Source organism: Rhea americana, unplaced genomic scaffold (assembly GCF_003343005.1).
Source record: "Rhea americana isolate MKP2758 unplaced genomic scaffold, rheAme1 scaffold_71, whole genome shotgun sequence".
NCBI lineage: Eukaryota > Metazoa > Chordata > Aves > Rheiformes > Rheidae > Rhea > Rhea americana.
In genome coordinates this window covers 1-14082 of record NW_028186879.1, presented here as the reverse complement: position 1 = coordinate 14082, position 14082 = coordinate 1, and the positions used below count along the sequence as shown (strand labels likewise).

At 43.5% G+C, this 14082-nt stretch overlaps 1 protein-coding gene across 1 annotated transcript; it reads right to left on the bottom strand.

The window, feature by feature from the left end:
- Positions 1–9531: 9531 nt before the first annotated feature.
- Positions 9532–13853, bottom strand: HMGB1 (high mobility group box 1). Its single transcript, XM_085321749.1, has 4 exons — positions 13669–13853; positions 13282–13427; positions 12089–12263; positions 9532–10179 (listed from the first exon to the last, which is right to left on the bottom strand). The coding sequence occupies exons 1-4, from the start codon at positions 13816–13818 to the stop codon at positions 9994–9996; spliced, it is 657 nt and encodes a 218-aa protein (XP_085177875.1). The 5' UTR covers positions 13819–13853; the 3' UTR covers positions 9532–9993.
- Between the last annotated feature and the right edge of the window lie 229 nt (positions 13854–14082).

The following is a 14082-nucleotide window of genomic DNA, read 5'->3' as shown; positions in this document are numbered from 1 at the left end:
GCACAAAACCCTGCGAGCCCGCCGTGCAGGAACACGGCGCTGTAGCATCCTCAGGGCCGGCAGCGCGCGGGGCGCCGGCCGCCCTCGCCCATTTCCCTTTGCCCCCTCGTGCAAAACGGAACCTAGAAACCCCATTTAAAAGGCTGTCACCAACTAATGCAACGCGAGCTCGCAGAAGGAGTGTTAGAAACCCTCCTAATGTTAAAAATGCTTTTGCTTCTTTTGCGGGTTTGCTGCATAAAACCAGCGCAGCCGGTGGCAGCGGCCGCCCGACCGGCGCAGCCCGGCGCTGCTCCAGCGCAAACGGAAAGCGAAACAAGCCCGGCTGCGCCAGGCCGGCAAAAACAGCCGCGCAAAAGGAAAACAGAGCCCCGGCCGCGCGCGCCAGCGGCGTCCGTCGGCTCGAACGCGGATCGGTAGCAACCCCTGTGTCCCTTCTGCAACTGCTCGCTTCCCACGTTGTGTCCGCCCTCCCACGAAGCGGCGCGAAACGCCGTGTCGGACGGCGGTGAGCTGGCAGCGTTTCTGCRCTAGGGATGGGGAGTCAAATAATAATAATAAAAAAAACATAACTTTTTATGCAACCAATACATTTTGGGCAAATGGAGCTAAGCAAGGCATGCCAGTCTTCTGGCTTCTTTCGTGCATTTTGCTCTGCTAAAGCCCTTCTAACACCTTTATGCGAATAAGCTGACTCACAACAACAGACTGAAATCACCCCTCCGGTTTTTACCGAAGTTAATTAATTACCAATTAACTTGAGCTACTCAACACCTTTGGAAAGGCCTGTGTGGCCATTCTGAATCTGCGTTTGTAAATCAAACACGGGCAAGTGTCTGCTGTGCTTTTAAGAAATAAGGAAATTAATTAGCCATCGGTTGGTGCTTGGTTACCAAAAACAGAAACAAAAAGAGAGGGAGTCAGYGTAGACAAACCATTTTTGGAGAAAAATTGCACAAGTTTTTGTAACAACGTGTGGCACAGTTATTTCTTTCTCAAGCATTTTTAAAGCATTGCTGCATGGAAGCGCTGAGCTGTTCTGAATTTTCATTAAATGAATGCAGAAAAAGGGGAAAAAAGGTGTTTACTCCTCAAAACTCACAGGCCAATGATTAAACATCAGGGATATCAGCTTGAACTATAAGTTTCAAGAAGGTTGAACAGAGAGAAAAATACCAGTGTGAAATTCACAGTCTGCATGTTTTTCTTTTGAAAAACTTCTGCCTGGTTTCYTCTGTCTTTTGAAGGTTCTCCCTGAAAACCAGGCATCTGCAGTACGCTGAGATTTTTTATAAGCAGCGGGTGAAACCCACAGATTTGTGCRGTGTTCTCAGACTTGCAGCCTCTGTGGTTATATTTCAGGGATACGCGTGATTAATCCACCATTTCATTCATTGTGTTTTTACTTTTCTGCCACTGGGAACGGTAAATAAAAGGGAAGTTGCACTGAGAGCCTCCTTTTTATTCAGAGACCTTCTGTTTCCTGCTAAATGGAGGCTTTAGGGAAAAAAAAAAAAAAAAGAAAATCACAACTCTATCGTACTCTGAAGTAATGTTGAACAAGTTGGGTGGAAAAAAACAGCACGTAAGTAGAAGCAGGGGAATCAAAGATGAGTGTCGAGCTCTCCGTACGGGAAAAGTGACGGTATGATCCATGGGGATATTGCAGCAGCACCGGATATTTTCTCAGGTAGCACCAGGAGCAGCTGCTGCCCCGGAGGCGTCCGCGGGCGGGTGGCCCGGGCGCCTTCAGCCGCCACCGGCCGGCCCGGCCCGCGCCGCGGCTCCTCTCCAACCCCATCCGCGGCCCCGTTCGCTGCGGATTCAGGACATCGGGGTGCGATGCCTTCCTCCGCCGGGAGCGTGTCGTACCCCAGCGAGGACGACGCCAGCCGGCCGCGGGCACGCGTGAGCCGGGCTCGCTCGCTGCCTTTCCTCCCCGAGCAGGGGCCCGGGATGCAACACTCAGAAGGTTGCAAAGAAGGTAAAAGCAGCTCCCAAAAGAGATCGTTTCCTCCTTTCACCTCAAAGAAAATGGCTTTCTACGGAAGATCAATGCAAAAGCCGGCAGGGCTCCTTCCAGGAATGGTCTTTAGCGCACGCACATGCGCTTGCAGCGTCCTACTGAAGCCACTGCACGTCTGTGTGGTTTAAAAAAGTCCTCGGGTGTGCCTCTCGGACTAAACGTTAGTCCCAGGAAAAAAGTGTCACTCTTGCAAAACGTCCAAAAGACAGCGCAGGTGCTGGTGCTGGCCACGTCCGGATGGCCCTGCTCCTGCTGCAAGCTACGCGCGAGCTCTGCTGGAGCAGAAGGCCATTAGCACTTTCCCATCCGTGGTTCATATGGTAAAAAATGAACCCTCTGCCCCCAAAACCTGCATATAAAGCTGCTCCGAAGCCAAAGAGCTCAGACTTCGGTGCACCTTCAGCTATATTTCCCGGTACTGGTTTTACCAAAAAAAAAAAAAAAAAAAAAAAAAAAGTTTTGCTTGTGGCGTCTTTCCTATTAAAAGGTGTCATTAGAGACTGTGTCAACAAAACTAAAACGAGCNGGTGGAAAAAAACAGCACGTAAGTAGAAGCAGGGGAATCAAAGATGAGTGTCGAGCTCTCCGTACGGGAAAAGTGACGGTATGATCCATGGGGATTTTACTTTTCTGCCACTGGGAACGGTAAATAAAAGGGAAGTTGCACTGAGAGCCTCCTTTTTATTTTGAGACCTTCTGTTTCCTGCTAAATAGAGGCTTTAGGGAAAAAAAAAAAAAAAAAAGAAAATCACAACTCTATCGTACTCTGAAGTAATGTTGAACAAGTTGGGTGGAAAAAAACAGCACGTAAGTAGAAGCAGGGGAATCAAAGATGAGTGTCGAGCTCTCCGTACGGGAAAAGTGACGGTATGATCCATGGGGATATTGCAGCAGCACCGGATATTTTCTCAGGTAGCACCAGGAGCAGCTGCTGCCCCGGAGGCGTCCGCGGGCGGGTGGCCCGGGCGCCTTCAGCCGCCACCGGCCGGCCCGGCCCGCGCCGCGGCTCCTCTCCAACCCCATCCGCGGCCCCGTTCGCTGCGGATTCAGGACATCGGGGTGCGATGCCTTCCTCCGCCGGGAGCGTGTCGTACCCCAGCGAGGACGACGCCAGCCGGCCGCGGGCACGCGTGAGCCGGGCTCGCTCGCTGCCTTTCCTCCCCGAGCAGGGGCCCGGGATGCAACACTCAGAAGGTTGCAAAGAAGGTAAAAGCAGCTCCCAAAAGAGATCGTTTCCTCCTTTCACCTCAAAGAAAATGGCTTTCTACGGAAGATCAATGCAAAAGCCGGCAGGGCTCCTTCCAGGAATGGTCTTTAGCGCACGCACATGCGCTTGCAGCGTCCTACTGAAGCCACTGCACGTCTGTGTGGTTTAAAAAAGTCCTCGGGTGTGCCTCTCGGACTAAACGTTAGTCCCAGGAAAAAAGTGTCACTCTTGCAAAACGTCCAAAAGACAGCGCAGGTGCTGGTGCTGGCCACGTCCGGATGGCCCTGCTCCTGCTGCAAGCTACGCGCGAGCTCTGCYGGAGCAGAAGGCCATTAGCACTTTCCCATCCGTGGTTCATATGGTAAAAAATGAACCCTCTGCCCCCAAAACCTGCATATAAAGCTGCTCCGAAGCCAAAGAGCTCAGACTTCGGTGCACCTTCAGCTATATTTCCCGGTACTGGTTTTACCAAAAAAAAAAAAAAAAAAAAAAAAAAAGTTTTGCTTGTGGCGTCTTTCCTATTAAAAGGTGTCATTAGAGACTGTGTCAACAAAACTAAAACGAGCATAAACACGGCTACAGTTAAGCCTGATAATAAAACATGAGTCACTATTATTCAATCATTTACTAACCCACGTTTTACAAGAAAGTTATCTCCTCTAGGAATCATCACCACATAAATTTGAGAGTCATTTCAAGGGGATTTTGCTTTTTATTGCTTCGCTGGTTCTTTGCAGCAGCCTGTAGCTGTGATCCCGGTATTTGGCCCAGGCCCTTCTGCATTTCTGTTTCTGTYCAGGTGTGAGTCTCGCCGTGAAGTGACCTGTCATTTACGGCTTGTTTGATTAAAACTCAGCACATCACGTCGCACGGCTCCTTTCAGCACAGACCGGAAATACCGAACGGCATCCAAACTTGCAAAATAAAAACCTTTTTAAATCAGGCTGGCTGTGACGCCTGAGCCGGCAGCGCCGCCGCTGCACCTTCCCCGGCAGCCGCCGCGGGTGCAAAGCGCTCGGCCGCTGCCGCTTCGCTTTCTCCGCGTCTCCGACCCTCCAGCCRCGGCTCCGCCATCCGCTCCCGCGGCCGCAAAGCTGCTTTTCGTCATTGCCAGCAGCAGCCGTCGAGGCAGAGCTCCCAGGTCCAGCAGCAAATTCATCCACCTGGTGTGTTTATGCATTAGCAGACAGGCATGCTGCAAATATTTGCATGCCCGTGGTCATCTTCTGCCTGCTTCGCTTTGAATCAGCTTATCTCCTCGCTGCTGAAATGTTCAGATATGCTTCTGTAGGGAAGGCACAGTTTTTGGAAGACCTCTCACGGCGTGTGCATCATCTGATGCCGCTGGGGTCTGTGCACACTGGATTTCTTTTCCTCCTGTTGCATTGCCTGACGACACGGATTTCCGGCCCCTGGCATCAAACTGACAATTCCTTGTGATCCTTCCCCTGWCTTCCCACGGCTGTCTAGCCGCGAGGGATTTTGAAGGCCCGGTGGCTTTGGTAGCCTCTCGCAGCAGCCGACGTGCCCCCACGCGCTCGTGCGAAGCGTTTTTCCAAGGGGAGCCGTGCCGAGGCATCTCCGCAAGCGCCCACGAGTGGAGGGGGCTGGAAACCCGGCTCCTCTGCCCCGCGCCGCCCGCGCCGCCGAGCCAACCAGCCTTCCTCAGGGCCAAGAGCTCGGCTTCCCTCTCATCCAAACGTTTCTTAGAAAACGTCGTTTTTGCTGTTGATGGCAAACGCGCTTACCAAACGCCTTAGGACCGCTGTCCTCCAGTTCCTCGCAATAAATGTGGCTTCTCGAAAGTGTTTTGCAAGGAGCATTTACGCTGTGACCTCTTGCTGCTTTAGGGGGTATGAAGAGAGCTGCTTCTCCTCTCCTCCCACCGCCAGCACTGAAACTGCGGAGCTTGGTCTTCCCCGACTGAGGACCTTCTGGGGAGGTCAGAAATGCTGTATTTGAGCTTTTCTTACATTAATAGACGAAAGGCTGTCGGAACCACGCGGATGAGCCTTCCTCGTCCCAAACGCTCGTCATTTAAGTTAAATACGTTTTAAGCATGTTAGCAAGTTTTGAAAAGGTGTAACTAAGACCAAGTAAAACTCGCGCTTCCCTTGCCTGCTCGCTCCTCGCTGCTCCCTGCCRTATCCCCACCTACCTAGCTTATCTCGAGTGCTCCTACTGAAGTGAAGCCTTGAGTTGGTGACGTAGAAAACAAGTAGACTTCCTAATCTACAGCTGAAGTCTTTTATGCCACTGTAACGCAGCAAAAGAGAAGACTTCTCTCTTGTAGGTCACCTCTAACAGCAATCACGTCAGCACGATGAATTTCAAAACTAGGTGTTCTCAAAGCAGAGCCCATAGTGTATTTCTCAACAGCACAAAGCTGCTGTAAGAACAATCTGACCTTCGTTCTTGAAGTCACCGGGGGGAAAACGCGTTTGTTGTTTTTCTGCCCGAAGTACTGTCCAAAGAAAAGTTGCAGCACAATGCACATAGCAAGCAAAAATATACAATAATTTATTACAAAACTACACAAACCTCTCAGAGAATTTCCCTTTCAATTTTTTTCCTCAAACACTGGAATAAATTCTGAGGGTGTATCTACAAATACATTATCCTAGAATAAAGGGCAATGTTTTAATTTAAAGTGAAAGCTATAGTAGACTAACTCCATGTGAATAATACTGTCTCAAAATGTTCTTCTACAGCCTATGGTCTTATGGTCCAATCCACTAGCAAAGTTCGGGAGAAATAAGTTTATTAATAAATACTCACATTTAGGCAGTGCTTTGCACTAGCTGATTTGTAACACGTCCCTTAATTGTGTATTTAAAGCTCTCAAATAACGTCTATCACAACCTGCTGAAGCAAAATGTCACACACACTTATTTTCTTTTAAAGCACTCCCCAAAGCCGTGGTATGGAGTTTTAGCAGAGGAAAAAAAAATACAGTGTGATGAAGAATATAACAAAGGAAAGTTGTTTGAAAATACTTAGAACTTTACTATGTTAATAAATAAATCGATCAATACATTTGAGTCCTAAAGTCTCTAGCGGGTCAACTACTACCAGCAGACACCGGAGAAGGCGCAAATTAATCACTTTTATTAAATGCTGGTTTTGCATTTTGCCACGTCTTCATTGCACATTCAGGGTTGAGTAACGTATTACAAGCCAGCGCAGTCCACAGGCTTTGCTCCTTCGATTTGCCACGAGGCAGAGCTGCGAAGCCGGAGCGGGAATGTTTATTCTGACTAGCAGGTTTAACCCTGAGGCTAGGACGCAGTAGGAAAAATTTTCAAGCTCTGCTTATCACCCATATAAAGCGCTTGATTTTATGGCTAGAGTCTGCCCAGCTCCTCTTCCGGCAGAGATTTTCCAGCTGCTCTTCCCGCTTTCTAGAGGGAACAACCATCACTTGGCCGTTCTGCCTCGCGCCACCGAAAGCGGCGGCGAAGGGGCGCAGCGTCAGCGGTGCCAGCGTTGCCCTCGTTAACCTGCAGAAAATCTTTGCCGCCACTTCAGCCTTCGGGGTTTCTCTCTGCCTGGAAAAGCACCATTTTGGTTCATCAGCTCCTTTCTGCAGGACCTGCTACTCCGAGCATCAGAACCACTGCGGAAGGGATGCACGCTGTCCGTGCGTCTAGATAAACCAGTTTAAATTTATACCGAGTAAAGCAAGCGGCAACGACTTCCAACTTGCTTCAGGATTTGAGGCTRACTTAAGACTAACAGCAGTGAGAAGCGGGAGGATTCATTCGACACTGGAGATGCCACCATTACTACTGTTCACGTTCTCTCCRAACCAATCCCCCATTTTTTGTTTCAAACAGGAAAAAAGTTTCTTTCTCTCTGAAGTCAGCACTTCTCTGAAGGTTAAAGCCCTTCGAAAGCGCTTATTTTGACAGCGCTGCCCAGCTCTCGCAGGGAAGCACTGCCCAAACGGCTGCGATTTGACCGCTCGTTATTCCTCAGCAAGCACGAACTTTTAAAGATCAGAGGCGAATTCAAGCGGAAGCGTCAGCAATCGCTGACCTCCGGCCGGTTATCTTGTAGTAAAGTCTGGCCTAGTACAGGTGAGAAGSGGGCCGAGTTTCTACAAGCGGGATTTCCTACGGACCCGAGAGAGCAGGGGGCTGCACTCGGGGAAGCAAGCAGCCTTCTCCAGAGCACACTTTGAGAACCCACCGAATTACAGCATTTCCTCCCAGGAATAGRGGTTTCACTGGCTCAGAAGAGGTTTCTAGAAGACAAAATTAWAAATTCAGTCCGATACAGGCAGGCCAGGCCAGTTGATGTCACGTGCAGGTACGAGCTGCTCACGAGACCAGCGCGGCCGTGCGAACTGCGGCGCGCTCCGGAGGTTTGAGCTTCCTCCCGACACCAGTCAACACGGAGATCGAGAGTATTATTGAGAATATTATTTTGGGTTCTTTTTCATAGAAAGCAGCATTTATAAAAGAAACCTCCGTTACCTGCGTGCTTGCTACCAATTCGCTCGCCCCAAAGATAACTCGAACACCATGACTGGGTGGTGGGTAAKCACTTCCCACTCATCTTTTAAGATCAGCTAAATCCTTCAAGCTGCATTTGCTAACATCGAGCACTGCGAACAAAGGCACAAGATACTGGGATCTTAGATATGTTCTAAGAGCAAGAAATGTATCAACTTTGCTCTGATGATTCAGGGAAGAAAAAAAAATCTTCTGCACAGAAAATTTATTTATAACCAGTTACCATCGTTCAAAATGGTATCCAGTTTTTATTTTTTTAAAAAAAGTCTGAACTGCCCTAAGTTGACTGCTTTTCATATAGAGACCTTCTGAATGGCGTCATCTCTTCTGCTTGAAACAGAAAGCAAAGATGTAAACATAACTGGAAACCAACACCAAAAACAAAAAACAAAACAAAAAAACCCAACCCACCTTAGGATATTAAGCGAGCCACTTAACTAAGTATTTAAAACCTCTGCAATTATTAGTTTATTAGTATCATCCAGGATTCAGATGTTCAATATTTTTCCTGAAGTTATACATAAATGCAAATTGAAATAAGAATCTGAAAGTCAAAATTGTATAACAAAACAATACTCCATCACAAAAGCGTGTAAAATTACAAGAATGCTTTTTTTCTTTTTTCTTTCTTTCTCTTTTTTTTGTTTTTTTTTTTAAACACTGGCACTTAAGAGAACCATAATTTTGTAACCAAAAAATTGCCAAATTGTCCCCCAAACTGGTAAGCAGGTATATGTGAAAACAGTTACAGTTGCCAGCACTTGAAGTTTTACTAAATATGCAAAAAACCCCTTAGCTTTGGTTTTGGAAGAGAACTATATTTGACCAAATTAGACATTGTTGGTATACCATAAACATTTCACTTTTTAATGCAAAATTTAATAAAATGTACTTTTCCATACAGCTATATTTAACTTAAAAATGGGCAAACATCAAGAGTGCGGTATAAAACCTAACAGGAAAAATACATCTTATCTCATTTTCAATTTGAGACAATATACAACTTTGTTTAAAGGGCTAAAACTAGAATTTCAAGAATACAAATATGAATTTACATAGATTTAACAAATAATAATGGTACCATTTATAGAAATCTTAGAAAGAAAAATCATTTCTCATGGGCCATTTGCTACCAGGAGAGTTTCATGGTATAAAGCCCGTGGCCATCACCAGACCTGACACCAAAAAATACGGTAATTTTATGCTTTTAACTTTACACATTTTAGGTATGTTCATCTGTCACAAGTGTTCAGAGATTTACAAATACAACTTCCATTACATGGTAACAGAGTCATATCTGTAAATTTCTCCACACCGGATAGTCATACACTCTTCCTGTGGGTCCTTCTAGGACAAATTTTTTACGTCTCCTCCCCCCCCCCCACCCCGCCCCAGAAGTATTTCATTACTGTAAAATTGAACTCTATACTTCTCAACTCTCCAAGACTGGTAAACTCATGCAACTCAATAGAATATTACATTTCACAAAAATCTGAACAAATATCAGTTTGCTGAGATTGAATTTTTGTTTTGTTTCCAGTTACGGAAGAATATTCTTTCATCATATGCCTATATATTTCTTTTCTTACCCTATCATGATTATGCAGGGTATGCAGATCAAAGCTTTGTTTATCAGCTGGTTATATGAAAGATGAAAACTGTAATATTCACGTGATCCCAAATGGGCATTTAACAAAGCAAAAGATGAGTTCCCCTCAAAAAAAAAAAAAAAAAAAAAAACTATGATTTTTCAAGGGCACCTATTAAAAGGACAACAATACTAATAAAAAAATGTATTTACTTAGAAGCATTCAGAATGTCAACAAAACAGCTGCAATTTTTTTTTTCCTTTTTGCAATTACAGAGTGGTATTCAGTTAACAGAACAACAATTATTTTTATGATGCATCAGAGACAACTGAAGATGAAAAATGAACTACATCCCCATATATAACTAATTTGTGCTGTGCACCAACAAGAACCTGCTTTAAAACTCCCATGCCAATTTACAACCCCCACACTGTACCAGGCAAGGTTAGTGGCCATTGAAATACCACTAAGGACAGGGCTATCTAAAGACACATTCGGTAGTGTGTTAACTATACAAAAAAAGAGACACTGTACAGTTTAAAAACAAATCTTACACAGCCTTACATTTCAATTTTTTTTTCTTTAAAAGGAGTGAGTTGTGTACAGGGGGGTTAAATGCTTTATAGACAAGAAAGAAATTGCTCTAAAAGAGACTTATTCATCATCATCATCATCCTCGTCCTCCTCCTCTTCCTCTTCTTCATGCTCCTCATCATCATCATCCTCTTCGTCCTCATCCTCATCTTCCTCCTCCTCCTTCTTCTTCTTGCTCATCTCCGCCTTGGCAACTACTTTTTTGCCTGCATCAACTTTCCCTTTGGCCCGGTATGCAGCAATATCCTTAGAGAAGAAAAGCAGGTACAATCTTTCAAAGATTTAACCAGCCAAGAACTCTGAGCAACTTCCAAAYGATACTCATGAAACACCTTCTCCATGTCCCCCCAAGTAGGACCAGGAGTTGTGGCTTCAGTTACAACAAGGTAAACTGAAAACAGAAACAGAAACCCTCTAACACTGAAATGATAGTCACACGCTAAAACATGCTGCTCATGGGTGGTGGGGAATCTCTACTGTCACACTTCTAGGAACATGCTGATAAAGCGGCTGCCTGGGATGATACAGGCATAGCTGAGCCCACTTTCCAGGAATGAAGTAGGGAAACCTCTCAACGTCCCTCTCTACTCCTGTCTTCTACAATGGCTAAAGAAATGCACACAAAATCCTTATCTGAGACACGGAATTATAATTAACCATCAAAAACACATCAGAAAGACATGGCCTAATATTTACAGTGTTATGCCTCACCAAAGAGCAATTATACGCAATTCTGCCTAACTGAAGTTTACAAAATAAAAGGTACAAGAACTTTGATTAAAGGGTAGACAGTGCCACCTTCTGCATGCAATAAATTTATTCTAGTGGTTTATAACATAGAAAATTAAAGTTCCTGTCTTAGGCCAGTCAAAACTGTTCACAGGCTGCCCAGATTTATGACAAAAAAATAAAAACAAGTAGGTAACTGAACTTATCTGCAGCACTCTTAAACATACCAGCTATAGAGAAACATCAACACCTTTAGGCAGGTAGTCCAAATCTTCAAATACTCCCCACCCAGTATACATTATACCATTAACCTCACAGTCCTTTCAAACTCCCTTAAAGTTTAACATTAAATTTTTAGAAGATAGAAAATTCACTRTCAGTCAAAGGCCTAGCAGTGAAATATTGAGGTTACTGCACCTTAAAAAACTCATTTGTACAAGACTCATGAAATATCCAGGAATGAGTAATAATAATTCTACTATTTTGAAAGTATCTTATGAGTTATTTGATGTAGCTGTATGTACAAACAATTACCGTATTGGTAAGTTTTGTTTAAATTTTCACAGGAATGACAGCCTTCCACTCCTACAGTTCCTCTCCAGCAAATAATTAAGACTAAAAGGAGCCACCTTGCTCACTATGATGCTACCGTTTTAATGTGATTTTGATTGCCAGCAAGGACAAACACTCAGATAAAGGCAACAGCACACAAATGGGGAGCTGTGGTATACATTAGCTATAGGTGAATGCTGACCCATAGTAAAGCATTACCAGTGTACATTCTAACACATATCCCCTTCTTTGATTACACACTACTGTGTGTGCWACATGTGACAACAGCTCCAATTGTTAAGGCAGGATTTACCCTTAACCATTCAAGAAATTGTATGACAACTGCTTCYGAAATATTAACTATGTTGATTACTAGAAAGGAGATAGATACAAAATAGAAACAGAAAAAAAAATGTTGAAAGCCAGCATCTCGTTACCATTATATGTTGTTATTGAAGGAATAAACTAAAAATAGCATCTACTTTTATCAATTATTGTAGTGTTCACGGATGTTCTTCAATACATAACCCCTCCAAAACCAGAGGGCATTTTTCACTGACCTTGCTTACTCCTACTACCATAACTCAGTTACTATTGTTGCTGCGACCTATTGTTTYAATAACCAATACAGACACAATAGTATCTACCAAACAGTCATTGGTGGTCCTGTATTACAGATGAATGAAAACAACACCAAGGACTGCAATTTAGTTTTTAGTGTGCCCACTGAATTGTATTTTCCTACAAATATTGTGACATTTGTTATTAGCATATTATATATTATAGCATAAAATGTTAGAGTACACTAGACAGGAAAAACGTGTAAATTCAGGTTTGTCCTCCCCAAATCTTCACCATAAATGTCCATGTTTACCTTTTCATACTTCTCCTTCAGTTTAGCAGCCTTTTTTTCATAAGGTTGTTTATCATCTGCAGCGGTGTTGTTCCACATCTCTCCCAGTTTCTTTGCAACATCCCCAATGGACAGGCCAGGATGTTCTCCTTTGATTTTTGGACGAAACTCAGAACAAAACAAGAAAAAAGCCGAACTGGGGAGGAAAGGGTGTTGGGGGTAGGGAGGAAAAAAAAAGAGGATTTTAATTTTAGCCTTTAATCTACTATAACAGATACAGAAAGTTATGTATGATCTTTGTTATTGTTTAAGAGCACTGTAAAAGTATTTTGTAAAAGCACCTAGAAGTGACACAAACATTAATTACAAAGGAAGATATTAGAACTAAACTTTGAAAACTTAACACATCCTTGTACTTAAGCAATAATGCACATCTGGCCTGATTTTTGGCAGGACCCACCAGAAGGGCTGATTTAATATATTGTACACAGAGAAAATCTTAAAAACAGAATAACTAAATGATACTAGGGGAACAAATGTTAGGTCAGAACTGTTAAAGAAGGCAGAGCAACAACACATACACTTTAATATTTGTTCTGAAAATCAGGATTTCTAGATGACAGCATCAGCCCAAATGAAAGCATTTATTTGTACAGGAAGTTCCCTTATTCCCTATAGTGCTAGCTCCATTAAAAGAAAAAAAAAAGATAAAAATGTATCTCTATGAAGTATTCTCTGTATCTATACTAGSAGAATTTGAAGGTTAGTAGTTTTTTTGTAAGGACTGAGGTTTTAACTCTCCAAAACTGTCTCATACAAGATCATCTCTCTGATTTTAAATGGAATGCCAACTAAAGATCCTGTTCAAGCCAAAAGTTTGAGAGGACAGGGTCAGAAATATTACTGACATTTTAGACAAGAATTATTGTCCAGCGACAAAAACTGCAAAAATCAGTAAGAATCGTGTGACAGGATGGTGTAAATTTTTGCATCCGCTTTTAAAGACTAATCTTATTCCAACTTTATCCATACTTGACCAACCTAAAAACCAAAACCTAGTATTTATAATGGAAAACTCGATCTATCTTTATACCAGCAGTCAGAAAAACACTGTCTTGTATTTCTGAAGTTTCCAAACCTGGATAAAAGATTATTTTAGATATATTCCAGTATGACGGTTGTGAACAAGATAACCTAGCTGGAAATCTACTTACGGAGGCCTCTTCGGTGCATTTGGATCCTTGAACTTCTTTTTTGTTTCCCCCTTAGGTGGTACATAGTTTTTCATTTCTTTTTCATAACGAAGCTTGTCAGCTTTTGCCATATCTTCAAACTTTCCTTTTTCCTTAGATGACATAGTCTATAAGGCAATAAAGTGAGACTCTAAGATTCAAAAGCATATCCAAGGCCATTTCAAAACTCCATTTGGAGGAGATAAAGGTAAAGCAAGAACAACAGATAGTTACCATTAGTCTTACAACTGCACTTCACACATAGCTAAAAACTAACTTCTAGGGAAAAAATTTACAATCTCAAATAATATTTTACACTCTGTAGTTATTCTAGGGGTTTTGGTTTGGTTGATTTTAAGTTATTCCTACCTTCCATCGTTCTGAGCACTTTTTTGAGAACTCTGAAAAGTTCACTGAAGCATCTGGATGTTTCTTCTTGTGCTCCTCCCGGCAGGTTTGCACAAAGAAGGCGTATGAAGACATTTTACCTCTTGGCTTCTTAGGATCACCTTTGCCCATTTTTGATGATTTTCTGTAACACAAGGAAAAAAAAGAAAAACTTTAAAATCCCACCTACCATGGCAGAAGGCTAWGAAGAATGATCACGCTGATTAAGAACTGCCAGAGCAGTATTCCAATATAGCATAACATGAAGAAGTTTCTTTACTGGAAAACTTTACTGTTTGGGGTGTTTCAGGTAACCTGGCAGATGCAAGCAACCCGAAATCTCAAAGGGTCTTCAAAATGTATGCATTCAGTCTCCCCCCCCCCCCCAAAAAAAAA

Excerpts from the sequence above, each read along its gene's own strand:
- HMGB1 (XM_085321749.1), bottom strand. The coding sequence starts at position 13,818 with ATGGGCAAAGGTGATCCTAAGAAGCCAAGAGGTAAAATGTCTTCATAC. Across the intron at positions 13,428-13,668 it reads AGTGCTCAGAACGATGGAAG|ACTATGTCATCTAAGGAAAA; the intron begins GTAGGAATAACT and ends ATTGCCTTATAG. Across the intron at positions 12,264-13,281 it reads AATGCACCGAAGAGGCCTCC|TTCGGCTTTTTTCTTGTTTT; the intron begins GTAAGTAGATTT and ends TTTCCTCCCCAG.